The sequence below is a fragment of the Salmo salar genome, chromosome ssa03 (genome assembly GCF_905237065.1).
Source record: "Salmo salar chromosome ssa03, Ssal_v3.1, whole genome shotgun sequence".
NCBI classification, from domain to species: Eukaryota; Metazoa; Chordata; class Actinopteri; order Salmoniformes; family Salmonidae; genus Salmo; species Salmo salar.
This window is the reverse complement of record NC_059444.1, coordinates 49,611,389-49,631,760: the sequence shown is the minus strand read 5'-3', so window position 1 is coordinate 49,631,760 and position 20,372 is coordinate 49,611,389. Positions and strand designations below refer to the sequence as shown.

Genomic DNA, 20,372 nt, shown 5'->3' with positions numbered 1-20,372 from the left:
GAGAATGATGTATTAGAGTTGACACACACACGCCAGCCACCATAAACACAGTTAACTCCCACATCTGAGACCGTCTCCATTGTAACCACTGGATACATGCATCCAGAGGAACTCAAAGCCCTTAGAACAATTACCTACAGTGCAATTAATCTAGCTATACAGATATTTATTAGATAGAGATATATACACACGCACACCTCTCCATCTCATTGGGAACTCGATAAAACAGTTTTATTAACATTTCAAAATCTTCATAAATAATTAGTGAAAAAACAACAAAACCAAAAAAATAGTTATCCATGTCCTAGTATTAGTTAGGTCCTTTAATGTGAAAATGGTCCCCAGAAAAATAAAATGATTTGTCCAACAGTCCGTTCTTCGGACATTAAAAGAAAAAACAAACAAAGGAACAATAACAATAAAAGTCATTACGCAGACACACAAATGAGAGGAAATTGGGAGGAAAGAGGTAAACCGATACTCAAGCACGCACAGGACGAAAGCGTCACTACATTTACATAGCGCATTTATAAGGGGTTGGCTAGTGGACTCAAGGACGACTGTACAGGAAAAGAGATACGATTGGAATAGGAGACGCTTTTCACTTCACGCCCAATCTCAAATCAACCCCATGACATGTCCCAAATCGCACCCTATTGAGTGGACTACTTTTGACCAGAGCACTATAGCCCATATAACTCTGGTCAAAATTATTGCACCATGTAGAGAATATGGTGCCATTTGGGACACAGCCGTTAACACCTCAAGATGCCTCCCTCGTAGATCTGACAGGCATGAATAAGCAATGTAGGTAGATCTGTGGCTTTACCATTACCATATTGCTAACACTTATTCAAACCTATTAGATCTACAAAGGACCAAGTAGTGTCACTAGGAAAGAAGTGGCTAAAGGGAGTCGATTTGGAACCAGTCGTAAAGGCATGCGCTCCAATTTATTCTTTATTTCTTAGTTGTTTATATATATATGGAATGGATGACGTAGCATTGACTCGACGTACAGATGGACTTTGCTCTTTTCTTTCTCTATTTTGTGGAGAGGATGAGAGCCACAATAAGACCGTAGAGCCCCAGGACCTCTGCAAAGATTAGGATGAGGATCATGCCCACGAAGAGCCTGGGCTGCTGTGCCGTGCCCCTAACACCTGCATCGCCCACAATGCCGATGGCGAAACCAGCCGCCAGCCCACTCAGCCCCACGCTCAGCCCAGCACCCAAGTGGAGGAAACTCCTACAGAAGAGAGGTGAGGGTTAGAGAAAGATGGAGAGGGTAGAAAAAGTGAGGAGGGATGGAGATGGGTTGGAGAGACGGAGAAAGATGGGGAGGGAAAGAGAGGAAGATTTATTTAAAACAATTGCAGTCAAAGCATCCCAAAGAGATTGCAGACCATCAGTTTACAGATGTAGTACATCACTAAAACACTTCTAAAAAACAATTGTGAAAAATCCACCAATCCTATCAAGTGGAGCCAATAGCATATTACTACCAATCAGATCGTTTCAGACATGCAGTACCTAGCGGTAGGCTTGAGAAAGGTTAACTAGCATCTGCAATGTCTGAGCTCTTACTTGTAGAGGGTGACTTTCTCTGAAATGTTGTTGGCGATGAGCACCGCCACCACCAGCCCATAGATGGCGATGATACCCGCCATAACCACAGGAATGATGGACTTCATGATGAGCTCCGGCCGCATCACCGACATGGCAGCGATGCCCGTTCCGCTCTTAGCCGTGCCATAGGCCGCCCCCAATGCTGGAGGAGAGAAGGAGAATTTAGAATTTCAAAAACACAGAATTCCAAGACCACCCTACTTGGTCAACAGAACACACTTGAAACATGAAAAAAAAAAAAAAAAAAAAACATGAGAACCAGAGATTAGATTGTTATAGAGCGTGGGGGTATTAAAAGCAATGGAGTTGACAGTACAGTGTGCGCTTGTTGATCAAAGCCCGTTTGTCACAGGTAAGCTTCCCTTTCAATGCTTCGTAGCTCTAGGAAAAACTGAAATCTATGAGGAAAACTCAATAGATCAACAAATGCGTTAGCACAATGGTAATGCCATCACAATGGTTTCAGGAGTTTGTGTGCGTTTAAAGGGATAGTTGGGGATTTTGGCAAAGAAGCCCTTTATTTAGTTCCTCAGAGTCAGATGAACATGTGGATACCATTTGTATGTCTCTGCATCCAGTATGAAGGAAGTTATAGGTACAGTCGCGAGCCAATGCTAACTAGCGTTAGTGCAATGACTGGAATGACTGTTCCCATAGCATAATTGGTAACTAATGTTAAGTCTAACGCTAGTTAACAACTTCCTTCAAACTGAATGCAGAGACATAAAAATGGTATCCACAAGTTCATCTGACTTTGGGGAAGTAGATAAAGGGCTTCCTTGCCAACATCCCAAACTATCCCTTTAACTCTGAGGCTCACACCCATCTGTGATTGCAAAGGTTCCCAAATTCTTGAGAGCCTATATGGCTACCTTAATAGCTTAAAAATCAGTCCTCTTCTCCCCTTCAACTGTAACTGATTGGCAAAGACTTGACAGGTAAACAATATGGTGAAAACTCAGCTCATCATTAGAATGGCTTTCACCTGGTCCGTTCTTTCAGCGAGGAGAGAGGATGCGAGGATTTAAGGATTTTTTTTTAAAAAGAAGCATTGTCTTAGAGGCATGGGAAAGAGGTAAACTGAACAAAAATAAACGTAACATGCAACAATTTCAAAGATTTTACTGAGTTACAGTTCATAGAAGGAAATCAGTCAATTGAAATAAATTCATTAGGCTCTAATTTACGGATTTCACATGACTAGGCAGGGGCGCCTCAGAGGGCATAGGCCCACCCACTTGGGAACCAGGACCACCCACTGGAGAGCCAGGCCCAGCCAGTCAGAATTAGTTTTTCCCCACAAATGTGCTTTATTACAGACAGAAATACTCCTCAGTGGCCTCCCGAGTGGCCTCCCGAGTGACTTAGACCGCAGTGGTTTAAGGCACTGCTTGAGGCGCCACTACAGGCCCGGGTTCTTACCCATAGTGAGGCGCACAATTGGCCCAGCATCGTCCAGTTAGGGGAGGCTTTACTTGGCTCATCATGCTCTAGCTACTCCTTGTGGCAGGCCAGGTGCATTCAGCCTGACTTCAGTCATCAATTGAACAGTGTTTCCTCCGACACATTGGTGCGGCTGGCTTCCGGGTTAAGCTGGCAGCTGTTAAGGAACGTAGTTTGGCGGGTCATATTTCAGAGGACATATGACTCGACCTTTGCCTCTCCCGAGCCCGTTCGGTGATAAAAAAGGTATTATGGTAGAGAAATTAACATTCAATTATCTGGCAACAGATTAGTTGGATATTCCTGTAGTCAGAATGCCAATTGCACACTCCCTCAAAACCGGAGACATCTGTGGCATTGTGTTGTGTGACAAAAGTGGCCTCTCACTAACAGGGACATTTATTTTTATTTTTTCACCTTTATTTAACCAGGTAGGCCAGTTGAGAACAAGTTCTCATTTACAACTGCGACCTGGCCAAGATAAAGCAAAGCAGTGCGACAAAAACAGAGTTAAACAAACGTACAGTCAATAACACAATAGAAAAAAATATGTACAGTGTGTGCAAATATAGAAGAGTAGGGAGGTAGGCAATAAATAGGCCATAGAGGCAAAATAATTACAATTTAACATTAACACTGGAGTGATAGATGTGCAGATGATGATGTGCAAGAAGAGATACTGGGGTGCAAAAGAGCAAGAGGGTAAGTAATAATATGGGGATGAGGTAGTTGGGTGTGCTATTTACAGATTGGCTGTGTACAGGTACAGTGATCAGTGAACTGCTCTGACAGCTGATGCTTAAAGTTAGAGGGCGATATGACTCTCCAGCGTCAGTGATTTTTGCAATTCATTCCAGTCATTGGCAGCAGAGAACTGAAGGCAGCCAAAGTAAGTGTTGGCTTTGGGGATGACCAGTGAAATATACCTGCTGGAGTGCGTGCTATGGGTGGGTGTTGCTATGGTGACAAGTGAGCTGAGATAAGGAAGGGCTTTACCTAGCAAAGACTTATAAATGACAAACATTTGTGCCCAAAATTTGAGAGAAATAAGCTTTTTGTGCATATGGAACATTTCTGGGATCTTGTATTTCAGCTCATGAAACCAACACATTGCATGTTGCATTTATATTTTTGTTCAGTGTAAATAGCCACGAAACAAGGACAAAGTCTCCCTTCAGTAGAGTTTTGTAAATTAGATAAACTTTTATGCCTGTGTGCAGCGCTTCTAAAAATGAATCTTTCAACTCAGCTTTCACATGCCGTGTTGAAGCACGAGGTGGGATAGGCTATAAGTTTTGTAGTTCTTTGACTTTGTGCAATTCATTTACCAGCTATGAAACAGAACAGCATAAATACTTTGAAAAAAGCTTCTGCAGAAGTAATTTCTCTAGAAATGTGATCATACTTGACTTTTTATTCACAAACGTGAGTGAAATACTTGCACTGTGGAGACTGACCACTTGCCAACATGGCTGGTGAATTTGACCCGCCAATGCCAAAATCTACCAGCATTTGACAGGTGTTAATTTTAGTCCCTGAATGAGAGATAAATGGGAACATAGCCATGCAGTGCTGAACCCAGATGGCAGTAGAGCTAGTCTAGCCAAACTAAAGTGAAAAAATTCCAGAGAGCGATGCCAGTCTGGTTTAACCTGTTAGGGCTAGGGGGCAGCATTGACACGGCTGGATAAAAAACATACCCGATTTAATCTGGTTACCACTCCTACTCAGTAACTAGAATATGCATATACTTATTACATATGGATAGAAAACACCCTAAATGTTCTAAAACTGTTTGAATGGTGTCTGTGAGTATAACAGAACTCAAATGGCAGGTCAAAACCTGAGAGATTCCTTTACAGGAAGTGGCCTGTCTGACCATTTCTGGAACTTCTTTGCCATCTCTATCATTTACTAAGGATCTCTGCTCTAACGTGACACTTCCCACGTCGTCCATAGGCTCTCAGAGCCCGGGAAAAAGAGAATGTCATCATTCCAGCCCCAGGCTGAAACACATTATCGCCTTTCTCAAGTGGCCCATCAAGAGACACTAGCTTATGCGCGTGACCCCGACCGCCCCCGCCTTTGGGATTTTTTTCCTCTGTTTGCCGAAAAGGAGATTCCCTGTCGGAATTTTATCGCTTTTCTACGAGAAAAATGACGTAAAAATTGATTTTAAACAGCGGTTGACATGCTTCGACGTACGGCAATGGAATACTTTGAATTTTATTGTCAGGAATTGCGCCAAGCGCGACACTTCTTTACTATTTCGGATAGTGTCTGGAACGCACGAACAAAACGCCGCTATTCGGATATAACGATGGATTATTTTGGACCAAACCAACATTTGTTATTGAAGTAGACGTCCTGGGTGTGCATTCTGACGAAGACAACAAAAGGTAATGACATTTTTATAATAGTAAATATGATTATGGTGAGTGCTAAACTTGCCGGGTGTCTAAATAGCGAGCCCGTGATGCCTGGGCTATGTACTTAGAATATTGCAAAATGTGCTTTCACCAAAAAGCTATTTTAAAATCGGACATATCGAGTGCATAGAGGAGGTCTGTATCTATAATTCTTAAAATAATTGTTATGCTTTTTGTGAACGTTTATCGTGAGTAATTTAGTAAAATGTTAGCGAATTCCCGGAAGTTTGCGGGGGTATGCTAGTTCTGAACGTCACATGCTAATGTAAAAAGCTGGTTTTTGATATAAATATGAACTTGATTGAACAAAACATGCATGTATTGTATAACATAATGTCCTAGGGTTGTCATCTGATGAAGATCATCAAAGGTGAGTGCTGCATTTAGCTGTCTTCTGGGTTTTGGTGACATTATATGCTGGCTTGAAAAATGGGTGTCTGATTATTTCTGGCTTGGTACTCTGCTGACATAATCTAATGTTTTGCTTTCGTTGTAAAGCCTTTTTGAAATCGGACAGTGTGGTTAGATTAACGAGAGTCTTATCTTTAAATGGCTGTAAAATAGTCATATGTTTGAGAAATTGAAGTAATAGGATTTTGAAGATTTTGAAAATCGCGCCACAGGCTGGCAGTGGATGTTACGTAGGTGGGACGAATTCGTCCCGCCGGTCCCATAGAGGTTAACCAACCTAGAGTCCACACTACAGTCATGGCCAAAAGTTGAGAATGACACAAATATGACTTTTCAAAGTCTGCTGCCTCAGTTTGTATGATGGCAATTTGTAATTTGCACTGAATGCCCAAAAAACATTTCTACTGCATTTCAGCCCTGCCACAAAAGGACCAGCTGACATCATGTCAGTGATTCTCTCGTTAACACAGGTGTGAGTTGACGAGGACAAGGCTGGAGATCACTCTGTCACGCTGATTGAGTTCGAATAACAGACTGGAAGCATCAAAAGGAGGGTGGTGCTTGGAATCATTGTTCTTCCTCTGTCAACCATGGTTACCTGCAAGGAAACACGTGCCGTCATCATTGCTTTGCACAAAAAGGTCTTCACAGGCAAGGATATTGCTGCCAGTAAGATTGCAACTAAATCAATCATTTATCGGATCATGAAGAACTTCAAGGAGAGCGGTTCAATTGTTGTGAAGAAGGCTTCAGGGCGCCCAAGAAAGTCCAGCAAGCGCCAGGACCGTCTCCTAAAGTTGATTCAGCTGCGGGATCGGGGCACCAGCAGTGCAGAGCTTGCTCAGGAATGGCAGCAGGCAGGTGTGAGTGCATCTGCACGCACAGTAGGGCTTAGACTTTTGGAGGATGGCCTGGTGTCAAGAAGGGCAGCAAGGAAGCCACTTCTCTCCAGGAAAAACATCAGGGACAGACTGATATTCTGCAAAATGTACAGGGATTGGACTGCTGAGGACTGGGGTAAAGTCATTTTCTCTGATGAATTCCCTTTCTGATTTTTTTGGAGCATCCGGAAAAAAGCTTGTCTGGAGAAGACAAAGTGAGCGCTACCATCAGTCCTGTGTCATGCCAACAGTAAAGCATCCTGAGACCATTCATGTCTGGGGTTGCTTCTCAGCCAAGGGAGTGGGCTCACTCACAATTTTGCCTAAGAACACAGCCATGAATAAAGAATGGTACCAACACATCCTCCGAGAGAAACTTCCCCCAACCATCCAGGAACAGTTTGGTGACGAACAATGGCTTTTCCAGCATGATGGAGCATCTTGCCATAAAGCAAAAGTGATAACTAAGTGGCTCGGGGAACAAAACATCGATATTTTGGGTCCATGGCCAGGAAACTTCCCAGACCTTAATCCCTTTGAGAACTTGTGGTCAATCCTCAAGAGGCAGGTGGACAAACAAAAACCCACAAATTCTGACAAACTCCAAGCATTGATTATGCGAGAATGGGCTGCCGTCAGTCAGGATGTGGCCCAGAAGTTAATTGACAGCATGCCAGTGCGGATTGCAGAGGTCTTGAAAAAGAAGGGTCAACGCTGCAAATATTGACTCTTTGCATCAACTTCATGTAATTGTCAATAAAAGCCTTCGACACTTATGAAATGCTTGTAATTATACTTCAGTATTCCATAGTAACATCTGACAAAAATATCTGAAGACACTGAGGCAGCAGACTTTGTGAAAATTAATATTTGTGTCTTTCTGAAAACTTTTGGCCACGACTGTACTTTAATTACCCATGTAGCCTGTTCTCACACCACCTCCACAAATTGTGTAGGGCACGCACACAAGACGTTGGGCTTGGACAGTATCCAGACTGTCATAACAACCTTGTGCCATACCGGGATATTCGGTAATATCGTCAATGAACACAAGGGGCGCGATTTTCTAAACACCATCTTAACACATCTAATCAGAAGGTTAGCAATGCTAACAAGTACATGAACGAGAATGCTAACGAGCGCACTGCAGACCTAAACAATTTGCAAGACGGACATTTACAGCTCAAAGTTTTACAAGTAACTCAAAGATGCTACTCACAGTTTGTTGCACACACAAAGCAAATATTAAACAGCAAGGCTCTTGATCCAGGAGGGAATTCTCTGCTGTTACCAAGCGAAGCTTGATTTTGGAAGAAGCTAACCATTTAGCTAGATAGCTAACTAGCTACTAAATTTGCAAACCAAATGCACAACTGCAGAGCCTTTAGCACATTTTAGCCAGTTATCTTATAACTATTAAGTTATCTAGCTGGCAAACCTTCAGTTGTGAATTCCATACTGTAACTAGATCACCTGCCGCATGCTACACAAAAACTTGTGAGTCTCTCGTCGTTGTGTGCTTGTAAACAACCACCACGTGACTGGGGACTACCGGTAAGCTTCATAATGAAAAATTATGTGACCGATGAAATGAAGAACGCAATGTTCTTAATCTCCTAATGTATTGCAAAAGTTGACTGACGGTATTTACTTAAAAAGTAGCTACAAATATTCAAACGTATAAATAGCTTCAATGGTAATGACACAGTAAGACAGTGACTGACAAGCAATCTAATGCAGCACCTGACTAGCCATATTCAATCAATAGCCAAGATGGTGCTAAATTCATTCGAGTTAGGGTACATTCCTCATTTGATCAGAGCCGTCACATTAATTTCCTCTCCATTGGTAGAGCATGGTGATTGCAACGCCAGGGTTGTGGGTTCGCTTCCCACAGCGATGAAACATTGTAGCATTAACTAAAAAAGGCCTCTGTATACGACAACACCAAAGATGGTTTATAACGTTGCCCTTCTGCCGCGTTCAAAACAACTGAACTCTGAAATCTCAGACTTCCAAGTGCTCAAGACAACTGTGAACTCATAAAAAAATATATATTGGAACGGTCATCCAACTCGGAAACTCTGGTATCTTTCTAGAGCTCCGACTTTCCGACCTGAAGATTACTGATGTCATGATTTGGGAACTTTGAGCTCCCAGTTGTCTTGAAAGCACCATTCACACTGGCTTTGTTTGACCCACTCGCCAGAACCAGTCATTCACCCGCAGTAATTTGACTCACGAGCTTAACGGCGGCCAGGGACTTTCCACAAGGGATGCACGATATATCGGTGAACATATCGGAATTGTCCGATATTAGCTAAAAATACCAACATAGGTATCGGCCTGTCTAGTTTAACGCCGATGTCGAGGCCGACGTGGATACCTATATAACGTAGGTACATGACGTAATGATGCCACGTAAAATGTTGCGCTACACGTGCAACACAGCATTCCTAACCTAGCCCACAATGTCTGCTGTGTGGATCGAGGAGTCAACAAGTCGTGCAGTCATTTGACAGAGTAAGAACATTTCAGCGAGACAACTCAAAGGTGAAATCCATTAACGCCTAGAAAATTGGATTCATTGCCCTTGACAATCAACCCTTCTCTGTCGTGGGTGATGTTGGCTTTCGCAACTGGTCGAGCACCGGTACACACTAACGTTACCAAGTACGCTATTGTTCAAATGTTTCTCTACCGGAGTTACACTGTAATAACGTCACTGCTATTAGCTTCATGACATAATATGGAACGCAGTTTGGATCTTTGCATGTCAAAAAAGACACGGCAAATAACACTGAAGCGTTAAATGAGCTTTTAATTTGACACGTCAAATAACAGTTCTATTATAGAATGTTGTGTGTTCTGAATTTGCACGTGCAAGCCAAGCACCACCACACTACTATCAGTAGCACTGTCAAAGCTGTACAAAGAAGTCTGCAAACAAGCAAACACCGACCACGAACAATGTGTTTACAATACCACCCAGCAACTTCTGGAGTAGCTAGCTAGCTTTAGCTTGGTACCAAGCTAGCACCAATACAACCAGCCTGAAAACAATGACCAGTAGAAACTGCAGTCATTTTCACTATTCTTAGCAATGATTTAGGAATCCTTGTGAGTAAGTATTAGCTAGGTAGCCACTTGTTCGCCTATTGAAATTGAACTTCAGTTCATGAAAATAAATAGCTAGCCAGCTACTTAACCCTGTTGCCCAAAGCTAACGTTATAAGCAGCCAGCTAGCTTCATCTGGCTAGTGAGGCTCGACCTGACCAGGTTATGTGTTGTGAATCTCGCCACAATAAGGATAAGGCACAAGTGTGGAATTTGCAGTTTGCGTTCAAAATAAAAGTACCTCTTTGAAAGTGATGCAGAAGGTTAAAATTGGTGGAATCATGCCATATTTTTTTCAGAGTTCATTGTGTCAAATCTGAGGGCCTGTTGTCCGGGCCTCTGGTAGTCTCTAAGGGGGTGGTGCGACAGGGTTCAATTCTTGGGCCGACTCTCTTCTCTGTATATATCAATGATGTCGCTCTTGCTGCTGGTGAGTCTCTGATCCACCTCTACGCAGACAACACCATTCTGTATACTTCTGGCCCATCTTTGGACACTTAACAACCCTCCAGACGAGCTTCAATGCCATACAACTCTCCTTCCGTGGCCTACAACTACTCTTAAATACAAGTAAAACTAAATGCATGCTCTTCAACCGATCGCTGCCTGCACCTGCCCGCCAGTCCAGCATCACGACTCTGACTGAGAATATGTGGACAACTATAAATACCTAGGTGTCTGGTTAGACTGTAAACTCTCCTTCCAGACTCACATCAAACATCTCCAATCCAAAGTTAAATCTAGAATTGGCTTCCTATTTGGCAACAAAGCATCCTTCACTCATGCTGCCAAACATACCCTCGTAAAACTGACCATCTTACCAATCCTCGACTTTGGCGATGTCATTTACAAAATAGCCTCCAACACCCTACTCAACAAATTGGATGCAGTCTATCACAGTGCCATCCGTTTTGTCACCAAAGCCCCATATACCACCCACCACTGCGAACTGTACGCTCTCGTTGGCTGGCCCTCGCTTCATACTCGCCACCAAACCCACTGGCTCCAGGACATCTACAAGACCCTGCTAGGTAAAGTCCCACCTTATCTCTGCTCGCTGGTCACCATAGCTGCACCCACCCGCAGCACGCGTTCCAGCAGGTATAGCTCACTTGTCACCCCCAAAGCCAATTCCTCCTTTGGCTGCCTCTCCTTCCAGTTCTCTGCTGCCAATGACTGGAACCAACTACCAAAATCTCTGAAACTGGAAACACTTATCTCCCTCACTAGCTTTAACCTGTTAGGGCTAGGGGGCAGTATTGACACGGCTGGATAAAAAACATACCCGATTTAATCTGGTTACCACTCCTACCCAGTAACTAGAATATGCATATACTTATTACATATGGATAGAAAACACCCTAAATTTTCTAAAACTGTTTGAATGGTGTCTGAGTATAACAGAACTCAAATGGCAGGTCAAAACCTGAGAGATTCCTTTACAGGAAGTGGCCTGTCTGACCATTTCTTGAACTTCTTTTCCATCTCTATCATTTACTAAGGATCTCTGCTCTAACGTGACACTTCCCACGTCGTCCATAGGCGCTCAGAGCCCGGGAAAAAACATAATGTCGTCATTCCAGCCCCAGGCTGAAACACATTATCGCCTTTCTCAAGTGGCCGATCAAGGAACTCTGGCCTTATGCGCGTGACCCCGACCGCCCCCGCCTTTGGGATTTTTTCCTCTGTTTGCCGAAAAGGAGATTCCCTGTCGGAATATTATCGCTTTTCTACGGAAAAGTGTCGTAAAAATTGATTTTAAACAGCGGTTGACATGCTTCGAAGTACGGTAATGGAATATTTAGAATTTTATTGTCACGAATTGCGCCATGCGCGTGACACTTCTTTACTATTTCGGATAGTGTCTGGAACGCACGAACAAAACGCCGCTATTCGGATATAACGATGGATTATTTTGGACCAAACCAACATTTGTTATTGAAGTAGACGTCCTGGGAGTGCATTCTGACGAAGACAACAAAAGGTAATCAAACTTTTATAATAGTAAATATGATTATGGTGAGTGCTAAACTTGCCGGGTGTCTAAATAGCGAGCCCGTGAAGCCTGGGCTATGTACTTAGAATATTGCAAAATGTGCTTTCACCAAAAAGCTATTTTAAAATCGGACATATCGAGTGCATAGAGGAGGTCTGTATCTATAATTCTTAAAATAATTGTTATGCTTTTTGTGAACGTTTATCGTGAGTAATTTAGTAAAATGTTAGCGAATTCCCCGGAAGTTTGCGGGGGTATGCTAGTTCTGAACGTCACATGCTAATGTAAAAAGCTGGTTTTTGATATAAATATGAACTTGATTGAACAAAACATGCATGTATTGTATAACATAATGTCCTAGGGTTGTCATCTGATGAAGATCATCAAAGGTGAGTGCTGCATTTAGCTGTCTTCTGGGTTTTGGTGACATTATATGCTGGCTTGAAAAATGGGTGTCTGATTATTTCTGGCTTGGTACTCTGCTGACATAATCTAATGTTTTGCTTTCGTTGTAAAGCCTTTTTGAAATCGGACAGTGTGGTTAGATTAACGAGAGTCTTGTCTTTAAATGGCTGTAAAATAGTCATATGTTTGAGAAATTGAAGTAATAGGATTTTTAAGGTTTTGAAAATCGCGCCACAGGCTGGCAGTGGCTGTTACATAGGTGGGACGCAAGCGTCCCACCTAGCCCATAGAGGTTAAGCACCAGCTGTCAGAGCAGCTCACAGATCACTGCATTTGTACATAGCCCATCTATAAAATAGCCCAAACAACTACCTCTTCCCCTACTGTATTTATTTATTTTGCTATTTTGCACACCAGTATTTCTACTTTGCACACTCATCTACTGTGAAATCTACCATTCCAGTGTTTTAATTGCTATATTGTATTTACTTCGCCACCATGGCCTATTTATTGCCTTTACCTCCCTTCTGAACTCATTTGCTCACATTGTATATAGACTTATTTTTCTACTGTATTATTGACTGTATGTTTGTTTTACTCCATGTGTAACTCTGTGTTGTTATATGTGTCGAACTGCTTTGCTTTATCTTGGCCATGTCGCAGTTGTAAATGAGAACTTGTTCTCAACTTGCCTACCTGGTTAACCTGTTAGGGCTAGGGGGCAGTATTGACACGGCTGGATAAAAAACATACCCGATTTAATCTGGTTAGTACTCCTGCCCAGTAACTAGAATATGCATATAATTATTGGCTTTGGATAGAAAACACCCTAAAGTTTCTAAAACTGTTTGAATGGTGTCTGTGAGTATAACAGAACTCCTATGGCAGGCCAAAACCTGAGAAGATTTCAAGCAGGAAGTGGCCTGTCTGAGAAGTAGTGTTTCATCTTGGCTCTTTTTATTGAAGACTCAGGATCTGTGCAATAACGTGACACTTCCGACGTCTTCCATAGGGTCTCAGAGCCCGGGAAAAAGTTGAACGATATCGAGGCAGGCTCTGGCTGAAACACTATCGCTTTTGGCAAGTGGCCACTCAGAGTACTATGGGCTTAGGCGCGTGCCCGCTTCGACCGAATGCTTTCTTTTCCTTTGTCTGTTTATCTAAACGCAGATTCCCGGTCGGAATATTATCGCTTTTTTATGAGAAAAATGGCATAAAAATTGATTTTAAACAGCGGTTGACATGCTTCGAAGTACGGTAATGGAATATTTAGAATTCTTTTGTCACGAATTGCGCCATGCTCGTCACCCTTATTTAGCCTTTAGGATAGTGTCTAGAACGCACGAACAAAAACGCCGCTGTTTGGATATAACGATGGATTATTTTGGACCAAACCAACATTTGTTATTGAAGTAGAAGCCCTGGGAGTGCATTCTGACGAAGACAACAAAGGTAATAACATTTTTCTTATAGTAAATCTGACTTTGATGAGTGCTAAACCTGCTGGGTGTCTAAATAGCTAGCCCTGTGATGCCGGGCTATCTACTGAGAATATTGCAAAATGTGCTTTCACCGAAAAGCTATTTTAAAATCGGACATATCGAGTGCATAGAGGAGTTCTGTATCTATAATTCTTAATATAATTGTTATGCTTTTTGTGAACGTTTATCGTGAGTAATTTAGTAAATTCACCGGCAGTGTTCGGTGGGAATGCTAGTCACATGCTAATGTAAAAAGCTGGTTTTTGATATAAATATGAACTTGATTGAACAAAACATGCATGTATTGTATAACATAATGTCCTAGGGTTGTCATCTGATGAAGACCATCAAAGGTTAGTGCTACATTTAGCTGTGGTTTTGGTTTTTGTGACATTATATGCTAGCTTGAAAAATGGGTGTCTGATTATTTCTGGCTGAGTACTCTGCTGGCATAATCTAATGTTTTGCTTTCGTTGTAAAGCCTTTTTGAAATCGGACAGTGTGGTTAGATTAAGGAGAGTCTTGTCTTTAAAATTGTGTAAAATAGTCATATGTTTGAGAAATTGAAGTAATAGTATTTCAAACGATTCAAAAATCGCGCCACTGAATTCAGGTGGCTGTTACGTAGGTGGGACGAATTCGTCCCGCCTTGCCCATAGAGGTTAAAATTTGATGTTATGGTGCAATTCAAAAGGCTGATTGAGGACCTTATTACTGATGAATGTGTTCTTTTATGTCCATGTTCTTTCTGCATGCATTTTGTATTTATATTGATGTGTGTATTTCCTGTAATTCTGGGCTCATCTGTAATAGACATTGGTCCCAGTTTGACTACCTGATAAAGTACAGGTTAAATATATATTTTAAATCAATTTTATTTTTTAATCACCATATTTGGTTGTGAGAGGAAATGACAACTGGATGCTTCAGATGTATACATCGGTGAAACATATGGCGCATTGTTCTATCTGTGGTTGAGTAGCCTAGGTGAGCAAGCTAGTTAACGTTAGGCATCTTGCTGCTAGTCGACACGATGACCAACCCCACGCGCCAAACGTTGTTATTTAATGTATTGAATATCTCCATTGAACTATTAGTTAATACACAAATATCTACATCAAACTGTATCAATAGAAATTGGCCAGCTTGTTACGTCAATGGCAACGTCACATGTTACGATGGAAATCTCAAGTCCGAATGCCTACTCTCTCACCACTAGTGGTTCTGGGGGGGCAGTGCCCCTGTGACAACATTTTTGGACCCCCTTGTGGCCCCCCTAAATGTGGAGTATGAAATCATTTTTACATAACACATTTTTGCTATCTACATCCGTTATTATGAATATGGTCTTTTGCCTGCAATGCAGTGAAGAAAACGATATGACAACAATAACGTCTAATGTAACTGGCCCCTCTAACAGTACAACTGGCCCCAGCTTGGCCCCCCCAGTTGAAATGGTCTAGAACCGCCACTGTCTCTCACATCACACCTGTGATGGCCAGTTATCTAACAAGCAACCGCATCCTCTTGGCTTTTTTGACTTGCCCGCTCCATATTCAACACAAAATTCCTTAGTAGACATTTCGGGCGAGTGTAAAAAACACACACACACACACACACACACACACACACACACACACACACACACACACACACACACACACACACACACACACAGAGAGAGAGAGAGAGAGATTGAACAAGGCATATGAGACATATGACTTAGCGAAGGTGTTGTGATAGTTATCGTTACCGCTGAAGACCATAGCCGCAGATGCTCCCATCACTGCGAAGAACGGGGAGTATTCGGGGCTTTCTGACGACATTCTTACAGGAAAAGCTACTGACAGTGAAAGTGCACAACCGTGTATTTCCTTTCTTTTAAACGTAAATGTTTCTGTCGATTCTCAACACTGTCAATTGCAAGGCCCTTTAATCCAGCACAAGGACGAAAGTCGAAGAATCCACCTCTTCACAGGAACAGTGGTGTAGCGGTAGAAAATGGCGACATGGAAAATGTCACATGATCAGTCCACTGGGCATGTCCCATTATGTCAATGTAGGGGTATCCAAAACATCCTGCGTGTCATTTCATGCCCATTTCGTTCACATAAGAATTAAAATAATATAATTTGTTGGCAAGAAAGGTATATAATTGAATTATCAAATAAATTAGATGATATCCCTAATTTTATCGTAATAGTGGTATGGTCCGCTGAAGGCTGTCTATGTTCTATTCATGCCTGCCTGGTTGTGGCAGAGGATGAAAAAAATATGGACGAAGCGATCGATGACGTCACCCCATTGTTTACTATGAGAAGGCTCAGTGGCGCATCTGAAGATCATGTGTTGTCGTTTCAGCCTGTCACCATCTTGCTAAATTGAGGAGTTTTTGGAAACATCGCATGCACAGTTTGAGTTACTTTAGGAAGTGACGTTGCAGGCTAGCTCAGTGCTGCCCCGTCTTATTGAGTATATCAAATTGAAGGCCGACCGAGGTACTGCAGGCTGCCATTAGCGACTTCGTCTGTGTGTGATTTTAAAGTAATCGATTGTAGGACATGAGTGCCTTCGGAAAGTATTCAGACCCCTTGAATTTTTCCACATGTTGTTACGTTACAGCCTTATTTTAAAATGTATTAAATACATTTTTTAAATCAGCAACCTACACACAATACCCCATAATGACAAAGAGAAAAATATTTTTGTACATTTGAGCAAATAAAACAGAAATACCTTATTTAGAATTTCTGCAGCATTCAAGGTCCCCAAGAACATACATTCTTAAAATGAAGAAGTTTGGACCCACCAAGACTCTTCCTAGAACAGGTCGCCCGGCCTCACTCATGCACAGACCGTAGGTGCCGTTAGCCTTTCTCCACACGTTGAGGTTGTCATAGTACTCTGTGCGGTAGGTGAACAGGATGATCTCACGGCTGCCTGTTGCCAGCTCGGTGGCCAGCCGCATGCACAGGGTGAAGGCTTCCATGGAAAGACCCTTCTGAGGGATACATGTCTATGGGTGACATGAAAGTAGGTAGGGGAGAGTGGGGTAAGTTTAGACATTTATACATTCAGCATCACTCCGTCAAGGGAAATATATTATTCTTTCTAACCAAGATATCTACATACAGTATATTTTAGGATGCTGTGTAGCCATGGAAATAATCCGAATTCATTCAAGTTGTGCCAAGTGGTCTCTGGGTATGGGGTAAGTTGAGCCACGGGATAGGATAAGTTAAGGTTGTTAAAACAGAAAAATCTTAACTGTTAAGCAGAAATGAATACGTGCTCATGTTGCCCCTCGTGGATAGTATTGAAGGCATCTGGACAAACATTGAATACTGAGATCTATCTGTTGTGATCTCCCTGCAACAACAGGGATACAAGGCGCAAAGAGTGAGAGAATAGTGCTGAAGCGCAAAATCGGGTGTGTAAGTCTGATATGCGATGGATTTGGTGTTATAATGTCACAATACTGGTCACAATAAACAGTGTGGTAGTCTTTTCAATATTTTATTGAGCAAAATCTGTGTGCATTAAGGAAATAGACGGCTGGCTCAAATAGAAGCCAGCCTCTAATAAGCGCCGGTTGTGTACAGTGATTGAAGCAAATAAGCAAATGGCAGCGATTACAGCCTAGAGTCTTCTTGGGTATGACGCTACAATCTTGGCACACCTGTATTTGGATAGTTTCTCCCATTCTTCTCTGCACATCCTTTCAAGTTCTGCCAGTCCCTGCCAATTAACCTCTCTAGGGTAGGGGGCAGTATTTTCACATCCGGATAAAAAAACGTACCCGATTTAATCTGGTTATTACTACTGCCCAGAAACTAGAATATGCATATAATTGTTTGATTTGGATAGAAAACACCCTAAAGTTTCTAAAACTGTTTGAATGGTGACTGTGAGTATAACAGAACTCATATGGCAGGCAAAAACCTGAGAAGATTCTGTACAGGAAGTGCCCTCTCTGACCATTTCTTGGCCTTCTACACTCTCTTTATTGAAAACTGAGGATCTCTGCTGTAACGTGACACTTCCTACGGCTTCCATACGCTCTCAGAGGGCGCCAGAACGTTGAATGATGACTTTGCAGCCCATGGCTGAAAAACAGTAGCGCATTTGGTAAGTGGTCAATCTGAGAACAATGAGACGGGTGCGCGCGTGCACGTGAAGAGGCCATTTTCAACTTTGAGTCTTTGAACGAAAACAGGGTTTCCCGGTCAGAATATTATCGCTTTTTTACGAGAAAAATCGCATAAAAATTGATTTTAAACAGCGTTTGACATGCTTCGAAGTACGGTAATGGAATATTTAGAATTCTTTTTTCACGATACGGGTCCGCGCGTCACCCTTCGTCACCCTTCGGATAGTGTCTTGAATGCAAGAACAAAACAGAGGATATTTGAACATAACTATGGATTATTTTGAACCAAAACAACATTTGTGGATGAAGTAGAAGTCCTGGGAGTGCATTCTGACGAAGAACAGCAAAGGTAATCCAATTTTTCTTATAGTAAATCTGAGTTTGGTGAGTGCCAAACTTGGTGGGTGTCAAAATAGCTAGCCCGTGATGGCGAGCTATCTACTCAGAATATTGCAAAATGTGCTTTTGTCGAAAAGCTATTTTAAAATCGGACACCGCGATTGCATAAAGGAGTTCTGTATCTATAATTCTTAAAATAATTGTTATGTTTTTTGTGAACGTTTATCGTGAGTAATTTAGTAAATTCACCGGAAGTTTGCGGTGGGTATGCTAATTCTGAACGTCACATGCTAATGTAAAAAGCTGGTTTTTGATATAAATATGAACTTGATTGAACAAAACATGCATGTATTGTATAACATAATGTCCTACGAGTGTCATCTGATGAAGATCATCAAAGGTTAGTGCTGCATTTAGCTGTGGTTTTGGTTTTTGTGACATTATATGCTAGCTTTTGATGATTGTTCCGGAACTCCAATTTGAGCAGCAGCAGCTGAAAAATGAGCTCCTACAAATATTGAAATTTACATGGTTTTTAGAGTGAAGTACATCGGAAAAAAGCAAAAGAAAACTGCAAGACTGAATAGGAGAAAAAACAAGCAACAAACAAAGAAGATAGGCTTTTGAAATATAACTATTTTTCATAAAATTGTAGTTATCTTAGCAAGCTGAATTGTTTACCAGTTGCTAAGCAGTTGCTAGGGACTCTTTTGGAAGAAGCTAGCTAGCTAACGAAGAACAACAAAGAATATCTAGTTAACAGAAGAAAAGAAAGAGAAAATCAGGACAGAAGAAAAAGGATATCAAAGTGAAACAGTTCTCTAAAGACACAGGAGACAATAATACAAGAAACAACACTTCTGTAGCTTGTCAACTATGTGTCTGTCTATCCCTGTTCTCTCCTCTCTGCACAGGCCATACAAACGCTTCACACCGCGTGGCCGCTGCCACTCTAACCTGGTGGTCCCAGCGCGCACGACCCACGTGGAGTTCCAGGTCTCCGGCAGCCTCTGGAACTGCCGGTCTGCAGCCAACAAGGCTGAGTTCATCTCAGCCTATGCTACCCTCCAGTCCCTAGACTTCCTGGCGCTGACGGAAACATGGATTACCACAGATAACACTGCTACTCCTACTGCTCTCTCTTCGTCTGCCCACGTGTTCTCGCATACCCCTAGAGCATCGAGCCAGCGGGGTGGTGGCACTGGAATCCTCATCTCTCCCAAGTGGACATTCTCTCTTTCTCCCCTGACCCATCTGTCTATCTCCTCATTTGAATTCCATGCTGTCACAGTTACCAGCCCTTTCAAGCTTAACATCCTTATCATTTATCGCCCTCCAGGTTCCCTTGGAGAGTTCATCAATGAGCTTGACGCCTTGATAAGTTCCTTTCCTGAGGATGGCTCACCTCTCACAGTTCTGGGTGACTTTAACCTCCCCACGTCTACCTTTGACTCATTCCTCTCTGCCTCCTTCTTTCCACTCCTCTCCTCTTTTGACCTCACCCTCTCACCTTCCCCCCCTACTCACAAGGCAGGCAATACGCTTGACCTCATCTTTACTAGATGCTGTTCTTCCACTAATCTCATTGCAACTCCCCTCCAAATCTCCGACCACTACCTTGTATCCTTTTCCCTCTTGCTCTCATCCAACACTTCTCACTCTGCCCCTACTCGGATGGTATTGCGCCGTCCCAACCTTCGCTCTCTCTCTCCCGCTACTCTCTCCTCTTCCATCCTATCATCTCTTCCCTCTGCTCAAACCTTCTCCAACCTATCTCCTGATTCTGCCTCCTCAACCCTCCTCTCCTCCCTTTCTGCATCCTTTGATTTTCTCTGTCCCCTATCCTCCAGGCCGGCTCGGTCCTCCCCTCCTGCTCCGTGGCTCGACGACTCACTACGAGCTCACAGAACAAGGCTCCGGGCAGCCGAGCGGAAATGGAGGAAAACTCGCCTCCCCTGCGGACCTGGCATCCTTTCACTCACTCCTCTCAACATTCTCCTCTTCTGTCTCTGCTGCTAAAGCCACTTTCTACCACTCTAAATTCCAAGCATCTGCCTCTAACCCTAGGAAGCTCTTTGCTACCTTCTCCT

The 20,372-nt window shown here is 42.6% G+C and overlaps 1 protein-coding gene across 1 annotated transcript; it reads right to left on the bottom strand.

Moving 5' to 3' along the window:
- Positions 1-206: 206 nt before the first annotated feature.
- On the bottom strand, positions 207-15,846 carry atp6v0ca (ATPase H+ transporting V0 subunit ca). Its single transcript, XM_014192208.2, has 3 exons — positions 15,547-15,846; positions 1,588-1,771; positions 207-1,249 (listed from the first exon to the last, which is right to left on the bottom strand). Exons 1-3 carry the CDS (start codon positions 15,617-15,619, stop codon positions 1,045-1,047), a joined length of 462 nt encoding a protein of 153 aa, XP_014047683.1. The 5' UTR covers positions 15,620-15,846; the 3' UTR covers positions 207-1,044.
- Between the last annotated feature and the right edge of the window lie 4,526 nt (positions 15,847-20,372).

Excerpts from the sequence above, each read along its gene's own strand:
- atp6v0ca (XM_014192208.2), bottom strand. The coding sequence starts at position 15,619 with ATGTCGTCAGAAAGCCCCGAATACTCCCCGTTCTTCGCAGTGATGGGA. Across the intron at positions 1,772-15,546 it reads TGCGGCTATGGTCTTCAGCG|CATTGGGGGCGGCCTATGGC; the intron begins GTAACGATAACT and ends TCTCTCCTCCAG. Across the intron at positions 1,250-1,587 it reads GAGAAAGTCACCCTCTACAA|GAGTTTCCTCCACTTGGGTG; the intron begins GTAAGAGCTCAG and ends TCTCTTCTGTAG.